This window comes from Dendrobium catenatum, unplaced genomic scaffold (assembly GCF_001605985.2).
Source record: "Dendrobium catenatum unplaced genomic scaffold, ASM160598v2 original_scaffold_235663, whole genome shotgun sequence".
Lineage (NCBI taxonomy): Eukaryota > Viridiplantae > Streptophyta > Magnoliopsida > Asparagales > Orchidaceae > Dendrobium > Dendrobium catenatum.
Window position 1 is genome coordinate 871942 of NW_021554071.1, and position 23050 is coordinate 894991.

At 32.5% G+C, this 23050-nt stretch overlaps 3 protein-coding genes across 3 annotated transcripts; all 3 read right to left on the reverse strand.

The window, feature by feature from the left end:
• Positions 1–5429: 5429 nt before the first annotated feature.
• LOC110116156 (cysteine-rich and transmembrane domain-containing protein WIH2-like) lies at positions 5430–7054 on the reverse strand. The gene is made up of 3 exons (XM_020849633.2): positions 6880–7054; positions 5892–6054; positions 5430–5774 (listed from the first exon to the last, which is right to left on the reverse strand). Exons 1-3 carry the CDS (start codon positions 6908–6910, stop codon positions 5729–5731), a joined length of 240 nt encoding a protein of 79 aa, XP_020705292.2. The 5' UTR covers positions 6911–7054; the 3' UTR covers positions 5430–5728.
• Positions 7055–10041: 2987 nt separating this feature from the next.
• LOC110116188 (60S ribosomal protein L6, mitochondrial) lies at positions 10042–14091 on the reverse strand. The gene is made up of 2 exons (XM_020849677.2): positions 13889–14091; positions 10042–10594 (listed from the first exon to the last, which is right to left on the reverse strand). Exon 2 carries the CDS (start codon positions 10592–10594, stop codon positions 10280–10282), a length of 315 nt encoding a protein of 104 aa, XP_020705336.1. The 5' UTR covers positions 13889–14091; the 3' UTR covers positions 10042–10279.
• Positions 14092–18926: 4835 nt separating this feature from the next.
• On the reverse strand, positions 18927–21432 carry LOC110116193 (protein PHLOEM PROTEIN 2-LIKE A9-like). Its single transcript, XM_020849684.2, has 3 exons — positions 21279–21432; positions 20744–20832; positions 18927–19701 (listed from the first exon to the last, which is right to left on the reverse strand). The coding sequence occupies exons 1-3, from the start codon at positions 21330–21332 to the stop codon at positions 19332–19334; spliced, it is 513 nt and encodes a 170-aa protein (XP_020705343.1). The 5' UTR covers positions 21333–21432; the 3' UTR covers positions 18927–19331.
• Between the last annotated feature and the right edge of the window lie 1618 nt (positions 21433–23050).

A 23050-nucleotide genomic window follows, 5' to 3' on the forward strand; every position in this document is an offset into this window, starting at 1 on the left:
ATTATCTTTAGAGGACCGATTGTGCACGTGAGAGGATATGTCAACAGTGAGAGGAACAGCATTTGCCCAAAGAATAAACCTCAGCCAACTTAATGAGTGTCTTAACAAAACCCTGGAAAAGGAAAAACCACGGGGCTTCCTAATTGAAAAAATATTCACTAGAACTTGAGTTGTTACAATGGCTTACTCACCTTCAAATGCAATCATATTACAATATCAACTGTAGTCATATAAATTCGATGTCAGTAATGATCCGGTAAACTTCGGGCACCTTAGGGTGTAGTCTTGGCAAAAACTCCCAGCCTTAGAGTGTTTCTGCAAACTCTGAGTTTAGGGGTCATGACAGAAGCACTGGATAATAGTTGGGTGATCGGGGAAGACGAGGATCTCAATGGTGGTCACGACGAAGGCGAGCCCAAGTAGTGCGTCCGGCGCAGCCAACGACATCAGTGTGGTCCGACGAAACTCAGGGCGGTGTCGAGGAGATCTTCCTTTATTTTTCTGATTCTCTCTTTCTCTCTTGCTTGGATCTCTTTCAAGAGAAATGAGGTCTATTTATAGATTTTGGAAGTGCATGCCCGTTAAATATGGTGAATGTAAAGGTGTATAATGGTAGTGGTTGGATGGGCCGATGTTAATATGTTATTCATGGACCGTTGATGGACATTTGAATTCTGGTTATGTCAGATTTGGTTGATCTTGGGCTCGTTGGATTCGTCTCGTTGAGCCGCCGATCGACTATAAAGCATGTTATTTGTGGAAAACCTTTTGTAATACAAATTGTGATTTGAACCTTCCCTGTGAAACAGAGCTTCATAAAGTCCTTTAGGATATTGTGACCAGGTGTGGCCTCGGATCTGGGGATTTTTGGTAAGTCGTTCAGGTTATTCTGGACGCTCCGTCAGGACTATATAATATTTTTGAAATCAGAGTTCTGATGGTCCCAATATAATTTTGGAAGTCCAAGCTGATTTTTCATTAAGATTCGTTCCAATCAAACTAGTTTTTTGATGACATATCAAATCAATTAGCAGCAAAATTATCAAAAACAACTCTAAATAAATAGGTTTAAAAAATTCATCAAATTCTCTGCCATACAAATATTAATAATTTTTATTTTAAAATTAATATTTTAAAAACTATTTTTTAAATTTTATATAAAATAATTGAGTAAAAAAAAACAAATTATTGTTATAATAAGATTAATTCTAATTTAAAAAAAAAAAAAAAACTTAGGAGAAACAATATTAACTTATTAAGGGGGCTTTAATTTGGTGTACAGTGATGGATTGGCCCATATAGGAGACAAAGGGGGAGATGGGCTTGTCTTTAGCTTTGTGGGTTGCCTTATTTGTTGGGAATAGGAAGGCTGGCTACCATTGGCAACAACGGGCAAATTCCAAAGGGAGGACCACACATTGGCTTATCAATTCATTAATTAGTAGGTGGAATCACATGCATGCTTTTTTGGATGGTAGCTCTCTCAATTTTTTTTATTTAAATAACCTCATTAGCTTTCTTTTTTGTTTCCTTTAATGTTTTTGTTATAATTAATTGTTAATTAGCGGTTTTCTTTAATTCTTTATATAAAAAATAAGTCTAAGATCAAATATTTATCATCATGAGATTAATCTAGATTTAAATCAAAGTAAGGTTTAGTTCATAAAGGAGGAGAATTATGATAGGATACGTGACATAGTGAGAATGTTTAATTAGCGGTTTTCTTTAATTCTTTATATAAAAAATAAGTCTAAGATCAAATATTTATCATCATGAGATTAATCTAGATTTAAATCAAAGTAAGGTTTAGTTCATAAAGGAGGAGAATTATGATAGGATACGTGACATAGTGAGAATGTTATTTCTTCAAGTTCATGAATTCGAGTTACTTATTTTGAGATTTTTAGCTCATCGTTTTCTTTGAAAAAAAGGGGAAGAATTTATTAGTAGAAAAGGCATAGTAGAGAGAGAGAGAGAGAGAGTTAGAAGAATAAATGAATTGGTACCTACTTAAACAAATTTAAGTTTCTTAGCGCATTTTAGGTGCTTCAGGAAGTTTGATTTAAGATTGTGATATCTCTATCTGTGGTTAAGGGTGCATTTATATCCCTATGAAGAAATGTTTCTTTCACCTTCAAAATATTTGTTGAGCCCTCTTTCTTAGTAGAAACAATCATCTCTATTATTTAAATAAGCTTGTTAGCTAAGGGCAAATATAATTGAGATATGTGAATATTATGTCTATTGGAAAAAATTGTCAACTAATATTTATAGCACTTATTAAGCAAGTGTGTCATGATTGTTTGATCATGGGATCATGGTCCATAGCCTCATGCGTTTAGCTCTCATTTGCGAGTAAATTTGATTCTCTTGATTAAGCAATCATGTCATACAATGTAAATTTTACTAGAAATCAAGATGTTGATGCTACTTAAAAAAAAAAACAGTGAAATTTTTGTCCCAAACAAACCCTATATGAACCTTAGAAGATTCTTTTCACACTTTAGAGTCCTCTCCTATTTTGAAAAAAAATAAAAGTTATGAAATGATAGCAAATGATTTAAAACTTAAGTGAAATTAAAAAATAATAATAATAAAGGCTCAAATCCTTTCTATATATTAAGGGGAAAAAAAAGGCAGGAATATTGGCTTCATGAACATTTTGTTTTGAGGTGGGAGGTTTATTACAAATAGGAAGCTATCCCTTAGTTTTTATGTGGTGAATCAACGAGATAGGTTCAACTCTTTTAGAGGAATAATTATTAGGTGCGGAGTGCAGACGGGGAGAGCACCGTCTGCACAGACATAGGGTACCAACCGGTACCTAGTGGTACCCAGCGATACCGTACGATACCTAGCTGAATTTTATACTAGTGTGCAGATGATTCTCCCCGTCTGCACTCTGCACCTAATAATCTTGCTTTGAGGCTTCTATAGCACTATTTAAATAAATAAAAATAAAAATAAAAAATGATAATGAGTTGTGGAATCAATCCACTGTGGTCCTTGCATGGTGGTGCGAATCAATTTGATTGATGTCTTTGTTGTTATATTTAGTCCATTAATTGCAGTTTTGGGTCCAGAATCCACCTCAACTGAGTACATCTATTATATATTCTATAATTTTATGATTTTTATTATGATCTTATTTAGAAAAAAATAGTAATGGACATGCTAACATAATTGGCTCTCTCAATTATGAGCGTAAACGAGTCGAGTCGAGTCGAGATTGAGTCACCTCAAGCTTGTGCTCGAGCTTGATTATTTAATCGAGTTCAAGCTTGAACATGAGTATAATTCTACGAGTTCAAGATGGGTCATGATCACGAGCTGGCTCGTGAACTAATGAGTCAAGTCAAAGCTGACTCGTTAGCTCGTTTGAGCTTGATTTGAGCTCGGCTCATCACGAGCCAAGCTCAAACGAGCTTATGAGTCTGATTGACTCACTTAAATACCAACTCTCAATCAATAATGTAACGTACTAATATATAAAATTATTATTTTGTGTGAAATGAGGAGGGTTGACTTGTCATTCATTACTGCTAAAATTATTGTTCTGCTAATATTTGGTTTTTTTTGAGATTTTATTTCCATGCTTTTGATCAGTAATAAAAAAAATTAATTTATTTTATTTGCATTTTTCTTAAGATGGAAAAAACTAATTTTATTGCATGATGGACAGAGAATGGCATAAATGCAAATAAATTCATTCTCTTTTGGCAGGCATAAAAGATAAAACCTTTAATATTATATAAAAGGCTAGAAAACTTAAAGGCAAGCATGAAAATTTAATAATAAGGATAGTAAATATTAATTGCATTTAGTTTTCTTTTTTTCTTTTTTTTTTGAAATTATATTGGATTTCCTATTATTATTTATTATATTATACATTTTATTTCGAATTTATATTTACAATTATATGTGCCACTTTAATTTATAGTTATTATATTATATTTTAACCTTAATTGAAAAATAAATATAATTTTAGAAAACAAATGACATAATTTTAATTAACTCAAAAAAGTAAAATAATCAAATTATGAATAAAATTTATAAGTAATGAGTTGGATTATTTATCATTATCATTAGACTTATGGACAATAAATTATAAAATATATTACTTAAAATTATAATTTTTAAAATTGTAATAAAAAATTCTCAAATTATTGAAAGACACATCCTTTCACTATATATGAATTATTGGAAGTTGACTATTTATATCATCTTTGAGTATTTTATTTTACATAATTTTTATTTTTCAAAACTCCTTATCACAAAAATTATTTTATTGAACAAAATAACTAAGGCATGAAAAAGCTGGTATGTGGGGAGGTTATTAGACAATTAATTGAGATAAGGATGCCAAGGCTTATAGAACAGGTGGGGAAGTTATGGAGGGCCAACCAAATCATAAAAATCATTAGGTATTATTATCATGTAAAGTCATCTTTTTAGAATAATGAATTTGACATTTTTTTTTTCAATTGTTAATAATGATCCGAAATTCGGATGAAAAATGTTGAGGAAAATAAAAATAATAATAATTTGGGCATTGTTGCATAACTTTCACTCTGCAGCGAAATAAACCTAATTTAGATTTTTTTTAATTTAGGCATTGAATTTATTTTTTATTTTTTTTTTGAGACATTTAGGTCAATTGAGGAAAATTCATACACATCACATATGTGCACTCGAATCCAATATCTCTTAGATTTCATTTGGGACATCTTTTTTACTGCTTAAAACAGCTATACAATACAAAATTTTACTTAAATTAGCTTTTTACTATAAAAATTTAATTTTTTATTACTAAAAAGTTGCTTCAAGAAGCAATAAGAAAGTCGTCCCAGTTGGTAGCAAAAGCTCCTATCCTATAAGCCAATATGAACTTAAATCTTTTGTTATGCGAGCAATTCTAGGCCTCCTTGCCGTTTCTGTTTCGAAATGGTAAAGGTGTTTTCGAGTCACGGAATTGTATTTTTGTACAGTTTTCAAAAGCTTTCACATAAGCTTTTAACATTAGCTTCTCTGTTACAATACTCCATTCGCTCAATCAAAGTTTTGAAAACTACCTTTTCGAAAAGGCATCGGGTAACCAAACGAAGCCTTAGAAAGTCGGTGTAATTCCTTTGGAGATTACTGCTTATAAGAATTATTTTATTAAGTAGAAATTGTGCAAAATATATTCAGCTAAAATTACTTAATAACTCATATGTCCGCCTACTATACTCTTTAAGAAAATAAAACTGAACTCTTAAACATCGATGCTCATTTTGCTTTAACAGTTGAAGTTTCATTAGAAACTTTAAAATCAAGCATGCTCCTGAGATAGGGCATAGGCGACCTATTGAGAAGTAACATCAATAGGATTAAACAATGAGGTCATTAAGCTAAAACAATAATAACTCAATGGTTGAAAATTTGGACTATTACACAAAGCTCTACAATTCTTATTGCCACTCATCATAATTTTCCATTAATCACATTCTCTTCAATCTTAAAGTTCACATAAGATGAGACTGATTTAAATGATCATATTAAGCCGGTCTTATAGTAACATAAACAATAACCTCTTAAAGGAGGGAAAGGATAGAACTTAATATTTTCATGAATGAAAACAGAGATATAAATCAAAGGGATATAAAATGATAACTTAAAATACATCAGAAGTGAACTAACATATAGTTCTCAATCATAATTCAAACAATTTCACTGGTTTGCTTCACTCTTAGAAACAGGTCTCCAACACACAGCAGCAACACAGTGCCGCACAACTACAAGCACAAAACACAGCAGTTACAAGTTAGAATAAAGTTTTTTTTACAAGTCTTCAAGCTTTATAGTAGGCTTGAAAGGGCTATTAATGGCCAACAAAATCTTAATATGCTTACCATCCTTTCCAGAAACCATCATCATCATCGCCGCGACTCTTGGTCTTGGTTGGAACCTGCTGAGGGTAAGCAGCAGTGTCATTTGTAGGGTACCCTACTGGAGGAGGTGCGGAATAGGGCAACTGTCCTTGTGGAGGGAAAGAGGTTGGCGGTGCAGAGTAAGCTGCATCATTCCAAATTGTAGCAGGAAGCAAAAGAAATCAATTTTTTTGTCATTGGAAATATTGTAATAATGTAAAACGGACAAACTTACTACATATAAGATAAATGAAGAGGATAGAATTACATTAAAAAGAATTATTTCCGTAATTTAAATATGTGTTCTTTTAAGTCATAAAAGAGAGAAACTAATCTTTGTTCACTCCCACCACCTAAATTGCTAGAATGTTGGCCATTAAAAGAGAAGCATAATACTAAATGAAGTGTTGTAGAGATGAGGATGCTCAGGTGGATAAGTGGCTTTATCCTTTGAGATAGGATACGAAATGAGCATATACGTGAAAAGGTTGGAGTAGCTCCAATGGAAGATATGATTAGAGAGAGTCGTCTTAGATGGTTTGGTCACATAAAACGGCATCCTTCCGATGACCCGATTAGGAAAGTAGAGATATTAGATTTGACTTATGTTAAGAAAGGTAGAAGTAGACCTAAAAGGATCTGGTTAAAAAATATTAAACATGATATTTCTTTATTAGATTTAAATGAGAATTTGACTTTTAACATGACACAATGGAGAAAAAAGATTCATGTAGCCAACCCCATGTAGTGGGACAAATGCTTAATGTTGTTATTGTTGAATAGATACAAGTCAGTCTAATAGAGATGATTTATAAGACAATAGGGGAGCAAACAAATCTCGATCAATATTTTTCTTCTTAATAAATCACTTAAATAATGATCATTCCTACCATTCTCTCTTATAGAAGACGAGAAAAAGGAGACTTAAATTAAGAAATTCACATGACAAGTATCAAACCAAATGAACTACCTTGAGGATTAGCCTGCGCGTAAGAAGCCATGTTTGCTGAATGATGACAAAGGAGAAGATGGAGCGAGAACTTGTAACTAATGAGAGAGGAAGGAGAAAGTGCTATATACGATATTGAACTGAGTACAAAGCTCTTATTTGCTTGAATATTTATAGCTCTATCTGATGAATCCTTTGCTTGTTGGGAGACTTCCTTTTCTTTGCCGTGGTATTGAAGGAGTTCAGAGTAAAGAAGATAAAAGTCCTAGTTGAGGAATAGTTTGCTAGCTGACATCAGGAAGACTAAACGGTCAAAAATGGTGGCAAGGGAGACTTTCCGGTTGCCTTCGGAGACGTGTTCTTTAATTGCCGAAGAACAAAATGTTAGAAGAAAATCAGAGTTAGACAAGTCAGAAATGGACGTCAAAAAATAGTAAGATATTTCATCATTAAGTTGTAAGACTTCACTTCTTATTTTATAAGATAATTTATGATTGGCCACAACTTTCAAGAAATTTTTATGTTACGAAGCTATTTTTTACAAAAACTTAAAAAAAAAATTAATTTCTCCGCAACAATTTTACAATCACCTTTATAAAAAACAACAGCAATCCAAAGTAAATCTTTTTTCTTTTTTTTTTTATCCAAAGCAAATCCTTACTCTGATTTACTGCATTTAAGAGTTGAGGTGCGGTCTGCAATCATAGTTCTTCTTCATTGTGGAAAAGCCCTTCTATACTTAGACTTTCTTGTGATAATTTTTGTTTTGGAAAATATCAAATTTATATAATTAGAATCTTAACACTTGCGTCTTACATATCTCTTAATTATTTGAATAACATAAGAAATATCACCTTACTAATCCTCTTCGTCATCAAACTCTTCTTTGACTTCTTTTGGTACAGATTTCTTACTGCTTTGCTTTTGAAATTAAAATTATAATTTCTATTTGACAATTATTTTTTTCACTTATTTCAAAAAACATTTGTATTAATAAACTATTATCTAATGATAGCTTTAAAAAAATTACTTTATCCATAAAACTTTACAATCATCTTTATAAAATATTATAATCATTCCAAACATATCCTTCATCTTTCAGTCGCCACCACCGGTCCCCTCAATACATTTTCCTTGCAGGATCCCATTATCACTTTTTCAATTACTCTTTATCTTTCGCAGGCTTGCCGATTGTGAGATTTTTTTGTGTAGTGTCTGAATGTATCTAGAGGTCAATTCAGACGCACCACATGATTCAATGCACTGTGCATTAGGTGACATGATGCATCCAAATTAACCTTCGGATGCGTCCGAACACCGCACGTAATAATTTTTCCTGCTGATTTGCCAACCAAGAAAACAAATGAGGTAGGCCTCAAAGTTGATATTTCATAATTTTCAGGTAGGTGTGATTATTAACAATTTGGTTTTGCTTTCTTTATTAGTTTATTTTTTATGTCCCTTTGTTGAATGACCCTAACAATGACTTAAATTTTATAAATTTTTTTTATTTAATGATGTTAATAATTTAAACCAGAACGTTTTAGTAACGTTGCAGACCATAGTTCGATTAACCAAAAAAACCCCAAAATATATAGCTTGGTAAAATATCTTATAAGTAAACGTTTAATTACTAGAAGAAGTTGGGTTGAAAGGCTTGATGAGAAGTTAGGTTGGAGATATGCAGCGCATCTTAACCTATTGGTTAGTAGCTTAGACTTCCAACGAAGATATCTCAATTTTACATCAAATACTTTTCATTCTACCTTAGAAGATATACCACTACACCCACCGAGGCTTAGGGTGGTTGGTGGCCGATCATGGTTGAGAACCCTCCATCATGGATTTAAATCCCCTATAGTAAGGCCTCGTCTCTTCAGTAGGACAAAACAAGTGTAGATCCAATGCCAGTGGGTGGCTTCGCTAGGTTCCGCCGAGGGATTAGTTATGTCGCCAAACGCTCTCTTTGGAGTGGCACCAGATAGATACTCCCGTTCCAAAAAAAAGATATACCACCACTGGCCGATCTATAGTAGGGGCCCTACGGGCACATCGCCCCATTAGCCAATAAAAGCCCGTAGCACTCAAGCAATAAAGGCCCACAAACCACAACAACTTATTTAAAAAGCATGAGGAGTCACTGCTGAGGATCGAGCCTGGAACATGAATACTAAAGAATACAAGGCACTTGTCTTATCCTGTATTTTTTTATGAAAACATCAACTAAAGTATTTTTTGAAAATTAAACATAAATAAAATGAATACAAAAGAATGTATTCTCTTCGGGATGGAATAAGAGAGAGCATATATGATGCAGTGGAAATCATTGAAGAAGGAGATGCAAACAGCTTAAGAGAGCAAAGAACAATATAAACTAGAAACTGTAATTCCAAAAATATTTCATATAATATATTTCTCCTACAACTGTTCTAGATATAATATATCAATAGAAAATTCTAGAAAATAGGTACAAAATAGGTATATTTCTCCTGAGACATTATATTTAAGATGCACCGCATCACTATAGGGTTATTAACATGCAGCTACTGAGTACCTGTTCTAGTATTTGGCAATCGATAAACATTTTGATATTCCTGCTCTGCAATGGTAAACATCAAATTCAAGCAGTAAATCAAGCTTCCATAACCTGAAGCTTGGATGAGCATTTCTACTTAGTAAGAGAATATGTATTCACAGAACCAAACCTCTCCATTAAACATATAACAAAGTGTCTGATCAGTTGTATGCTGTGCTACGTAAATTTTTCTCAGAATAATTGAATCACACAGCCCTGCATTGGGTATCCATACCCACACCCCTTCATGTACCCACCCATACTCATGGGTGGGTATGGGTACACCTGTGGCCTTGTGGATGGGTATGAGTGGATATCCAACATTGCGTGATAAATCGATTTACATTGCTAATCACTGTATATCTTATATTACTGCAATCCTCACTACATAATGTGAGGCACTTAACCACGTTGCGACTATGATAAATTCTGATATGCGTCTTGAAAGTTTGCAATCAGAGCAAATGGTAATAAGCTTCAAGGCCATCAGACTGTGTTCAAAAAGCATGAAAAGTGGGTGGGTATGACATCCCGAAAGTCACCATGGGTGAGCGTGGGTGGGCGAAGCCCGTCTGAGTAAACCATGGGTACCCAACCATGACTCCATGTAGGGCTTTGAATTGAACCAGAATTTATAAGAATGACATACACCTCTTTTCTGGGATACGTTGAAGAAATCAATTAATAGTTGTTCAAGAGAGCTGTTACATTGTTGGATTTGGAAATAAGTACACACCAAGTGGGGAGGCATCGCTATAAAGTTAATTTGAAAGAGCTAATCAAGGAAACAACTTTATATAAACTAAGATTTTCATATGTTAATCTTTCTTCCTTGCCAAAAACTCTTTACTTGGATTTCTTCCCTTGCTTCTTTTTTACAACTTCATCAATGTACATTATGCCCTTGCCTTTGTAAACTTCAGGTGGCTTACAGCTACGAACAGCTGCAGCAAACTGGTGCACCCGCTGCTTGTCTATTCCTGTGCAGCAAATTATGTTCGGCTTAAAACAAAAGGCACGAACAGCAGGTGGAACATCGAACTCCACCTCATGACTGTAACCCAGTCTCAAGAAGAGTTGGCGACCCTCTGATTCTGTCCTAGCTTTGAACCCAACACCGACAATCTTAAGAAAACGAAAGAATTTGGCCTCCACTGACATCTTAAAAGAGGAAAGACATGTTAAACAGAGTGGCAATTCAGTTAAAACTAAAAAGATGCTAACACACACAGCAAGAGCTGCTCTAAATACAAATGGATACAACAAAAACAAAAACAAAAACAAAAACAATAACATCAAGATCTTATCCCGCTACGTGGGATCGGCTACATGAATCCTTTTTCTACATTGTGTTTGGTTAAGAGTCAATTTATCATTTAGATCTAATAAAGAAAGGTCATTTCTAATATTTTCTAACTAAGTTTTTTTAGGTATAATTCTATCTTTCTTAACATAGGTTAAATCTCATATATCTACTCTCCTAACCAGGTCATCAGAAGGCTACTGTTTTGTGAGACCAAACCATCTAAGACAACTCTCTCTAATCTTATCTATCACTGGAGCTACTCCAACCTTTTCACGTATATGCTAATTTCGTATACTGTCTCTAAGAGTAAAGCCATTCATCCACCTGAGCATCCTCATCTCTGCAACACTTAACGTAATATTATGCTTCTCCTTTAATGACCCAAAATCTAATTTTTCTTCTACAACTAAGCTAATGTTTGCACCATAACTTAAACCAGAATATACATTAGCGTCTGCACCATAACTCACTCATAAAACTAAACCTATAAGAGAGGAGTCAATACTTGAATTTAAAATTCAATTTAAAATTTTATTCTATTCATGATTATAAAAGTAAAAAAATATGATTGTTTATAAATAATTGAAAGATATGACCTAAATCCTAATGAATTATTTGATGATCTTATTTAAGAGTAATAAACAAAATGATATTGAATTTACTTTTGATACTTGGTTTCTTAATTTACAAAGTTATAAAAATAAACTTATCATTTATCAAAAAATATCAAATTACAATAACATAGTAATGGACTTATAAATGATAAATGCACTTGATAAATTTAGAAATTCAAAGCTCATCGATATGGTTCAATCAAAAGTACATAATTATCATAATTAATTTTTAAACCAGTTTGATTGCTTCTATTTAAAGTGGTTGTTCTTCTATATAATATGCAAGCCCTATTGTAAAACCATTACCAAGCATATGAATCCTTTATCACTAATCTAAATGCATCATACCCTATTGCATCACACATTATTTGCATGAAGATATTCTTTGAAACCTTGTTATAACTATAACAATTATAAGCCTGTTCTAGATGTTGACTAGAATTTTTTCCTCTCTAAATCTTGAAAGCTATCCACTAAGAACCCTTTAGAGAATAATAATTAGAAAAAATGGAATCATATAAAATTATATAGAAAGGATGAAAGCATACTAGTTGGCTTAATTTTATACAATGAATCACCAACAAAAAACTTTTCATTATTCTTTTTTTCCACCTCATTCTTCTAATTTCTACTGAAGATGTTGGCAATGAAATTTTATCAATAACTAATGGTGAATATCAAAGATAACATATAAAATGGAAACATTAACCTAAAAAGATGATTCATGAATATTTCTACATAAAATCCAACAAATATGCCTGTATCGATTGGAAGATTATCAACTAAATAATTTGCCAGAACAAATGTTTCCAAGCTGGGCCGAATTGATGTTGAAATAATTTTTTAATTTCATTTTGTTCATGGATATTTGAGTTATTTTAATTCATTTATATTTCATAATTTTGTTCGGGATTATTTTAGCTTATGTAATTAAGTTTATTAACAATTAATTCAAACTTCTTTAGCAAATTTTTAGTCTATAAATACGAAAATTTTAAATCATATAAGACAATTATTCATGAATAAGATTGTTGCTATAGATGTGAACATCTTTTCTATTTATTTTGATAATTTGATCCTTTGTCAAGTATTTACTTGAAATATGATAGGAAACACTTGAGTTAAGTTCGCAAGTAACCCTAAGGTAATAATTGAGTTCGCAAGCAATCCTAACCCAAATCCATAAGAAAATAACAGCAAAACTGCTATCCACAGCAGGAAAACAGCAAATTCACAAGAAAAACTGAGAGAAAACTCAAGTAGAGACTTGTATTCCACTAGACGATGAAGTAAAATAGCAAAGATACAATTGTTCTTCGATTCGAGAGGAAGAACATCTCTCCAAATTTCCGGCAATGCCAAGAGCCCAAAGCAAGAAATCCTAGATCTCAAATTATCATTCAAATTCAATATAATCCCTAATTCCCTCCTAAGCACCTAATTAACCATAAAGAAGACATACAAAATACCAAAACAGCCCTTTCCATTCAAAATTTCCCTTCCAAACTAATTTTTACACATGCATGGACCCACCCTAAGTTTATTGATTTGTTGGAGAGAGATTCAATTTAGTCAAATTTATAACAATTTGAATTTATATTGATTGCATAAATTTCAATCATGGGTGTGGATTATCATTTTTTTCAATCTTTAAAATATAGTAACAGTAGTTCTGGATTAATAGCTCAAGGGGTTGTTTGGTAGCAGTATTTAGGCCGGATTTGAGGCGAATTTGAGTGAAATCCAGCCAAACGGCCTAAAATGCAAAACCAAATCTCATGGCAAACATAATCCGCTGTAGATGGAAAAGTCCGCCGATTTGCTCTAAATCTCGGATTTTCAAAATTCTGTATTTTGCTGGATTTATGAAATCCATGGCGCTAGAGGAAGAGTCCGCTCGATAAATCCTTCTCTATAGCCAAGCAGTCATATGAGATTTAAGAGGATTTATCATGAATGTTACCAAATAATTTTCAGGATTTTAGTCCCTCAGGATTTCCGAAATCTTGATTTAAAGGATTTACAAAATCCTACTTAAATCGGGATGCTACCAAACAGCCAGTAAGTCTCGCGAGTTTTGCATATTGTTGCATATTTTTCCACTTAGCATGTTATATTGGCACTAGAAGCACTAAACTCTAGGACGTCCTGCACTAACAAACCTAGAAAAAAAGATTATCTCAATATTTCACCAAGAAAATTTGATGGAGGCTCCTTCACTTAAGCATCCTTCAAGAAAAATAATGTTCTCATAGATTTTTAACATTTCCCCATGCAGTGGGACAAAGGCTCGATGCTATTGTTGTCAGAAATGATTATTAGCATTGCTATGTTGAGAAGATTTAGGAGCTGTTTGGCAACAGGATTTATGCAGGATTTATACTGCCAGACGAGATTTGAGCGCCCCGTAAATCTCACGGCGGAATATATCCTCCGTTTCCCTCTTTTTACCGTAAATCCCGGATTTACTAAATCCTCTAGTTCGGCGGCTTTACGGGATTTGACCGAAGAAGCGCACGAAAGGGAGAAACTTACCTTCACAGCCAGCGAGCTCCCGTCGTTGCTTCCGATCAAAATGTCGTAGCTTCCGATCCGACGGGAAGGGAAAGTCGTCGAAGGAGCGAAGCAGCAATGAAGGAGCCGAAGAAGCAACTCGTGCAATGTCTACACCTTCTGCGAAGCGACCAAGCTGAACAGCAACCACGAAAAGAGAAGATGAAAGGCAAACCCTAGACGCCTCAAAGCTATTGCTGATTAACTTAATTAATATAATTTAACATATTTAAAAATATATTTTTTCCCAAAAAAATTAATTAAATAGTTAATAGTATAATTATTGCATAAATTAATTATATAATTAAACTTAATTCAATAATTAGTAATTAAATATTAATATAATCAACATAATTTAAAAGATAAAGGATTAAATATATAATTAATTGTGTAAATAATAATTAATTAGTAGTAGAATTCTTAAGTGATTAATGAGATAGTTAATAATATAATTTATAATTATAACTAACTAAATAATTCTGAAGTAGTTAATATATTATTAGTTTAGTAATTAGTTATTTCAAAATAATAAGTAGGGATTTTTACATGCATAACACTTGAAACTATCATTAATACATATTCAACACTCAAACTATTATATTTACTAATATACCACTTAAAATATCTTTTTCCTAAATTATACCACTCCGTTAAACCCCCGTCAAAAATCTCGTCTCGCCTCATTTTACTTTCGTTCGCACAAGATGGGGTTGGCCAGTAGAACAAGAGCAACGGCGGTCATGGAGATGTCTCCGGCAATCTGGAGCTAGCTAACCCTCGTCAAAAATCCGTGTTCGCCTGCAAGGTTGCGAGCGGAGCCTGCTCCATTGCTTATGCTTATGCTCTCTCGGTTGCAAGGTCCCCCTTCTCTGATTCTTCTAAAATCTGCAGCTCAAATTATACATTCTTTCGCTTCAAGTGATGCACAATCACCTCATTCATGATAACATCATCGTCATCATCATCTTCTTCCTCCAAAACACCATCTTGATCACCTTCCTCATAATCTTAATGCCAAAACCCCACAAGATCCTCAAAGGACATCACAAATCAAAGAGGTAATGCAGAAAACAATCAGTAAAACAACATAAAACTGGAGCAATAAGAAAATGCGCGGTAGTGCAACCCCAGGAGACCACAATCTTCGTTCAGGGATACAAGCTAATACACTAAATCACCATAAATCAAACTCAATCAGAAAAAAAAAAGTAAGGTGGGTTGCTTAAACCTTAGTAAACTTAGAAAAGATCCTCATTTTGAGAGGCATGCAAGAAAAAACAACAAAGCTCTTCTCTCAGAGGACTGCGGCTCCTGGAGCACTGATGTGAGCTCATTGGAAGGAAGATTTCTGGAGCTCCAAGCATATTAAATGCTCGTCGGCGGGAGAAGGTAAGTTTATGAGACGAAAAAAAAGAGCTGGAATTGGCCGGCAACGGTGGAGAATACCCAATCATCTTGCCGACGGTGAGGGACAAGGATGGCGACGATTGTTGGTGGAGAAGGATTTGATGTGGAAGACGGAGAATGGGCGACGACGACTCGACGGGATTTCTGAAGGGCCTTAACGGAGTGGTAGAATTGAAAAAAAGATTGTGTTGAATATGTGGTATATCAGTAAATACAATACTTTGAATGTTGAATATGTATTTAGGATAGTTTCAAGTGTTATGTATGTAAAAATCCCTAATAAGTAAGATTAAATATAATTTCAAATAGAATAATTTCTATATATTGTTATAAATAATAATTAAATAATTAATTAGTATTAAAATATTTAAATGATTAATGATATAATTAAAAATATAATGAATAATTAAAACTAATTAAATAATACTTTAAAATTAATTAAATTATTAGTAAGAGTATTATTTAAACAATTAATTATTTTTAAAAAAATAACTAATTAATTTGATACTTATTAGTATAATTAGATATCAAATACTGATTAGATTATGCCTAAATTTTTATTTATTTAGACCGAAAGTTTTAAAGCAAGTTTTTTCTATAATAATATAACATTATTTAAAATGACTTAGTTGTTTATAAATTATTGAAGCAATATTTTATATATTTCTAGTTTTTAGTATTATTTTAATTAAACAATAAGTATTCACAATAAGGACTTAGATGATTATAAATTATTGATGATTTACGGGATTTGGGCGAAGAAGCACGATAAAGGGCGAAAATGGCTATCTTCATAACGAGCTCTCTCCCTCCGTTGTCGTTGTTACTTCTGATCCATTAGAAGAAAGGCAACCTGTCGTGACTTCCAAACTGACAGGAAGGAACGATGTTGAAGAAGGTGAATAAGTTTTTTAGCTACTAGAGGTTCGTAAAGCTTCCTCTAGTAAGAAAAGCCATTGAGTGCAAATAGATACGAGTAAAAAAGGAAGGATATCATAGAGTTGATGTATAGTACAAGGTTAGGGTGGTGGAAAAAGGCTCTGCATAACAGGAATATATTGCTTATGATGAGGTGTTCTCCCCAGTGGTTAAGAATCACTTGACTTGTGATTACTTGACACTTGTAGCACAATATGGCTTGATTTTAAAGCAACTTGATCGATAAATTGCACAAGCATATGGCTTTATGAGCAGGTTCATATTATATATAGGAAAGAGTCATTGGCAAGTTGTAAATAGTATTATGAGGTATCTAAGGGTACAATTAATGCAAGCTTGGAGATGTAGTCACCACAGTAGTGATGCAGGACACATGACTGATTGTCCACATGTTTAAAGAACTACGCTCGGCTTGATCCCTCATGAGGGGCCGGGTATATAGGCAATCATCTGGATACAGTTGTTCTAATATTAGAGCCTAGTTTATCATCTTCCACTTTTTGAATTGAAAGATGATGTGGAGTTTGTTCATATGAAATTATTTTCAAATCGAAATAAGCTTTTATTTGAAAAGTTTTAGTGGCTCGTTATTGTAATTTATTAGGGAATGAATTATTTCCTTAATTAATTGATTTGTTTGGGATTTGATTGATGATTAGATTAGAAAGCTTTTTCCTTAATTTTGTTTTACTTAAATCTATGAATTGATAGCAATTGTAATCCATATTTGTTTCTTCATTATAGTGAAATCATCATTCCCTCATCATGAACATAGGCATCTTCGCCAAACCACGTAGATCGCCCTGTCCTTTGAACTGTTTTGTTGTGTGATTTTATTTTTGCTGTGTTTATTGCACAACAATTAATGCCGTCAAATTGACCACCATCCCAGAGATACACGTTACCTTGTTATTGTTCATTGTGATTACTCTTGTATTATTCAAGAACTTTATTATTCTGGTCTGTTGGCATGAATATGATAAAAAATTCTATGGCACGTAGGCTTTGCTTAGTTGTTATATAGGAGCTTAAGCCAAGCTTTTTAGGCTTGTAGGCTTTGCTTGATCATCTTAAGAATTTTAAGATGGATTGATTTACTTATCAGAGGATGTAATAACTCGGAATTTCAAACTGAAGATGTGTCGACTCCTTATGGGAGAATGAACTCAAAATATTCAAGTAGGGTCTATTGAATCCTTGTATGATTGACTCGAATCTAGGATAGATGAACTCTATATGAAAGATATTTATTGGGCTCTATTCATTTAGAAGTTATCTTTATTTTTGCCTTAAACTTTGCAGCTGGAACAAATTTTATCACAATCAAGCACCGTTTATGAGCGGATGACTCTCACACAAGATCTTGGTTGAATACTCGATTCTTAAATAAACAAGCTTGAACACTCATGTGCTCGACTCATTTATGTTGATCAACAACATCATTTGAAGCTCGTGAACAAGCTTGACATTAAGCTCGATAAGAAGCTCAATTCATGTTCGATTCATAACTCGTGAATAAGCTCGATAAAATCTCATTTGGTAGCTCGAAAAAACTTGTTATATATGTTCATGAATTTACTCGTATAAAGCTCGTTTGTTAAGTTAATGAACATTTAGAAGTAGAGCTCGTATATAACTCATTAAGGCTTATTTGCTTAAAGCTTGATAAATACTAAACGAATCAAACATGAACCTAACATGAATCAAACATTAACACTCATTAATTTAAACGAACCAAATTTGAACACAAACAATAAAGCTCGAATCAAACACGAACCGAACATGAACAAGCTGATAATAAACGAGCTCAAATATGACCACTCACATATTCGGCTCGGTTCGGTTCGTTTGCAGCCCTAATGATAACCGTTTAGGAAATCCTCATTAGAGAAGAAAATTATCACGAAAATAGCAAAAAATAGCCCCATATTAAAATTATAAAGATAAGGGTTACATTCTTAATACATTAATAATGTTCCATAATCATTAGCTTACATTTTGAATTAATGGATTTTCATCAATCAATATATATGCTCAACTCGCACCTCCCTACTAAGTATTCTTAAGCATTTGTCCAACTTCTGCATCAAATTAAAATTATAGATAAGAATAACTCAGCAGTGAGGAAAACCATAAACTTTACATCCAAGCATGCCACATGCAGTTCAATCTCTTATATATAAGGCCAAGAATATAATCAAAAGCTACCTTTAAAAAAGAAAGAATATATGCCATTCACTCGAAGAATTCTTGTTAACATCAAGCATCCTTTGAATCATCAGCTTTTTTTTTTGGAATTCCTTAGCGGCCACCAAGTGAAGAGAATCATATTCGGTTCTTTTACTCCATAAGAAATATTCTGTCTCATTTAGATGATAAGTATTCTTTGCTTGTTCTGAAGATAGACACCACATGATTTCATAAAAAAGTCATTCTAATATTCTAAAGATGAACAGATCAGAGCATTTCCGAGCAGAAAAAGAACTAGCATAAATTCTGCACTACAGAGATGCAGCGAGTGCAGCACAAATGTGCAGATTGCATCTTATAATTTAAGAAATTATTGGATTTGATTTGAGATTAGTGAATACTGAACACAAATTTCAAAGCATATTTAATGATTTTCAAACTATCCTAATAACTTTTTTTTCCAGTACAAATTCCAATTTAACCGTTGGCAAAAAATACTCTCAGCTGTACTTTATTTCAATCGAAGCATTATTTATTGCATATAATGAGCACTTATTACAATATCAAAGCATTTAGGCTTCGTTTGGGGCGGATTTCGGAATGCTTTCTACAACAGCATTTTAATACAAAAAAAATTCTAATTTAAAAAATTTTTGTACTAAAAAGTTGTTTTAGAAAGCAGTAAAATAGCCGTAGCAAACCAAGCCTTAAACAAAGCATTCATTAATTTATTAAAATCATACGCCATGTGTTCAAAATGCAATTGAAAGGCGACAGAGAGACAGAGAAAAACACAATGTTGAGATAATGAGATCCACACACTCACAAAGGAAGGCTAGCTGATTGTCATTTTGCACTGCAGTACTTGTTAGAGTCTTATGAGCTAGCTTTATACTGGTTCAATGACCACTTCATTGATAACCAAGCCTCCCTTCCAAGTTCCCTTCCAGATTTCATACATGCCGAACTCAACCATCTTGCCATCGGTGTCATTAGGGACTTTGAATGTCAAAAGGTTGCCGAATGGAACAACGAATTCTACTCCGGCAATCTTTGTGCCGAGATCGGCCTTCCTCCATGAACGCCGGCTGTCAATTGCCGCCATAAGGTAGACCGGCCGGTCAGCCCAGCCGAAGTTGTCAGGCTTTAGCTCCACCTTGAACTTGACAGAATACTCCCTTCCTGGAATAAAATAGGTCAATTCAGCCTTCCCGTTCACCTGCAACCAGCTCACTTGCAGCAGCTCTACAGGGCTGAAACTGTAAAAGTAAAGATACAATGCGTAAATTCTATGTAGTATGATAGCTTGGGGATCAACATGCAGGGCACTCAAAATTATTCTATTTATATATTTATCACTTAAAATATTTAATAATTTTAAAAAATAGGGGATTTACATATATATATATATATATATATATATTATTTTATTTTATGTTATTTACTTATCTAATACATAAAACTTTAATATTACATGAAAAATATGTATAAATAATTAAATGTTATTAAGATAATATTTTCAAGTGAAGTTGAACTAAATAATTAAGTTAAAATTCTCAAGTTCATAGCATAAACATTAGATATTTTTAACCTTTTGATTAATTTTTTATAATATGAATAATATTTAATTTTTTGTTAAAAATATTTATTTTTATCTAGTTATTTTTTATTATATAAAATTATTTATTTATTTATTATAAATGATGTGACATGAAAGATCTATAAGTACAAATTTATAATGTAAATTTTTAATATGATCTATAAGCCTAAATATATATTTAAACATACAAAATAAATTAGCAATGATTTATATCAAATTTATAAACTTATAAATAAAATAACTCTATACTAAAACTTAATTTAAAGATCAAAAGTATTTAAATTTATAATTATTAGAAATAATATTTGCACGTGAGTTCAATTTATTTTAATCATATATTTATAATATTATATCATTACGATATCATTTATTATATTCAAATTATTTTAATCAACTCTTGATTCAAATCAAAGTATCAAACTGAACCATTAAATCTTAAAACATCTTCTTCTTCCTATTAGATATTTGATCCAATTTTCACAACCTTATAAATGATAATGAAACTCGAAATGTCTAATATATGCTTCGTTTGGGACGGCTTTTTATTGCTACTTGAAAACAACTTTTTAGTATAAAAATTAAAATTTTTGTATTAGAAAGCTGTTCAAGAAGCAGGAAAAAAGTCGCTCCAAACGAAGCCATAATTTAATTTGCAAGAAAACCGTATAAGGATTGAGAGCATAAATAATGATGAGTCATACTTATCACTCGAAGAAAACTTCCAGTATCTATGATCGGCACCCCAAGTGATGTCAAGCGCTCGAGGCTTAATGGTTAAGCTATTCCTCCCCTAGTAAACATGTGTAAGAAAACGTTTAAGGAGATTTACGTTTCATTTGAGACAGCTTTTTGCTTTATGAAATAACTTTTTAGTACAAAAAAATTATGTGCTAAGAAATTATTTCATAAAACAATAAAAAAGCTATCCCAACCGAATACTTAAACTTACATCACATAATTGAAATAAGATTAATAATGATCATAATGATGTTAGCATAGGGAAATTAACTTGTTAAGCTGGCAAGATGAATATTTTACCCCCCCTTGGGGGGAGAGAGATTATTCTGTGTGGAATCCGAATGTATTCGGGAAAGAATCCGGACACGTCATGTTACCGGATGAATTCGGCCCCGGTGATGTGGCATGCCCAGATTCGTCTCCGAACACGTTCGGGTTTCACACATAATAATTTTCCCTCGGGGGTGAGGATAATAACAGAGGCAAGATGATTAATACCTTGTCATGTATCATCAGGTTGTCTGATTTATCTCCTTTGTAGTGGCTTGTCATGGCAACAGGCCGTCGTTGTGGAAGCAAAGCTGAACGGGCAATAGCTGAAGAGTTTTGGTTGTAGAAGAGTGGGCGTTGGTTAAGCACTTTTTATAGAGCTGGGAGGGTTGTATCTGCAAAAAATGGAAAATGCTTGAGAGCTTGCGTGAAAATGTCACCTACGCGATTCTTTCGACCGTCCGTTTTTGTCGGGCATCGATTGGCCCTGTAATAAGAAAACCTTTTGATAAATAACACCGACCTTATTTGAGAAAAAGAAAATCTTATTAATATCAAATAATTTAGCACACTGTATCTAATATCACGGTGGGTGCAGCACTTCAAAAAATATGTTAGTCATTGATAAAACTTTTTGTTTCAAGATAATTCTCTACAAAATTTAATTATATAAATATTTTTTAAATTATTTATATCTCAAAATAAATTAAAAAAATTTAACACAAGTTAATTGAAATTTTAATCAGGATATTTTAACTCTTTTTATTTCAAACATTAATCTGTATGCATACACATGAATAATCAAAATCTTCAATTCTGAATAAAATTAAATTTATGATAATTATCAAATATTTTCTGTATAATAAGAGGTGAAAATCAAAAGCAATTTTAACCTTGCTTTGTGTAAATCCCATAGCTCTTTTTTACCCCTTTTTTTTACATTTAAACAGTGGTAATGGAATGTTCCTGTTGAAAATTCTTGCAAAATTAACAAATTTAATTTAAAATACAGTATAATAAACATTTTAAAATATGGAAAAAAATTTAACAATAAAAGATTGAAACTAAGAAATTGTTTGGAACTATTTTCTTACTATTTCTTAAAACAACTTTCTAATAATAATTTTTTTAAAAAAAATAGTAATAAAGCCATTCCAAATGAAACATAAACCCCAAATTTTAAACCTGGTTTTATATTATTAAGAAAAGAATTACATCAAGGTAATCTGATAAGAATCATGTCAGAACGATTTTTTTAATTAACAAATTTAATTTAAAATACAGTATAATAAACATTTTAAAATATGGAAAAAAATTTAACAATAAAAGATTGAAACTAAGAAATTGTTTGGAACTGTTTTCTTACTATTTCTTAAAACAACTTTCTAATAATAATTTTTTTAAAAAAAATAATAATAAAGTCATTCCAAATGAAACATAAACCCCAAATCATGTCAGAACGATTTTTTTGCTCATGAATTTATGCTGTGATTAATCCAGCAAATAAATATTAAATTTAGCACTTATTTTAATATAAATTTGAGGACAATAAAATTCATCTTACTATAAATTATAATGAAATTGTTTTAATATTATTCTGCTCTTATAACATCCCATAAAGATTAGCACAGATATGCAAATGATACGAATCTCACTCATTATATTTACTGACAAATCCAGCCTGATTCTTTTTTTTTTTTGGGAATATCAGCCTGATTCCATAACTCCTTTTATTACTGGTCTTCCACATCTGCCTACCCCGATCGGTGGTCTTAACACTGCTGCTATAACGCAGCAATCCAACGGCCTCGTCCAGCAACACACATACCTATCTATCTCTGTGGGATTGAGGAACCTCCACATATAGGAAAATTATTTCGTAACATCTAGATTCAATTGGAAGCAAATCCGGACGCGTCACATTACTGGAGCCCGGTGCATCCGGATGATGTGGTGCCTCCAGACGGTCCGGACACCGCACGTAATATTCTCTCCACATA

Coding starts and splice junctions, on each gene's coding strand:
- LOC110116156 (XM_020849633.2), bottom strand. CDS start 6,910: ATGGCTTCTTACGCGCAGGCTAATCCTCAAG. Junction 6,055..6,879: donor CGCGCAGGCTAATCCTCAAG/GTAGTTCATTTG, acceptor GGAATGATGCAG/CTTACTCTGCACCGCCAACC. Junction 5,775..5,891: donor GATGGTTTCTGGAAAGGATG/GTAAGCATATTA, acceptor TTGTGCTTGTAG/TTGTGCGGCACTGTGTTGCT.
- LOC110116193 (XM_020849684.2), bottom strand. CDS start 21,332: ATGACAAGCCACTACAAAGGAGATAAATCAGACAACCTGATGATACAT. Junction 20,833..21,278: donor ACCTGATGATACATGACAAG/GTATTAATCATC, acceptor CATGTTTACTAG/GGGAGGAATAGCTTAACCAT. Junction 19,702..20,743: donor AAGTTTTCTTCGAGTGATAA/GTATGACTCATC, acceptor TTACTTTTACAG/TTTCAGCCCTGTAGAGCTGC.
- LOC110116188 (XM_020849677.2), bottom strand. CDS start 10,594: ATGTCAGTGGAGGCCAAATTCTTTCGTTTTCTTAAGATTGTCGGTGTT.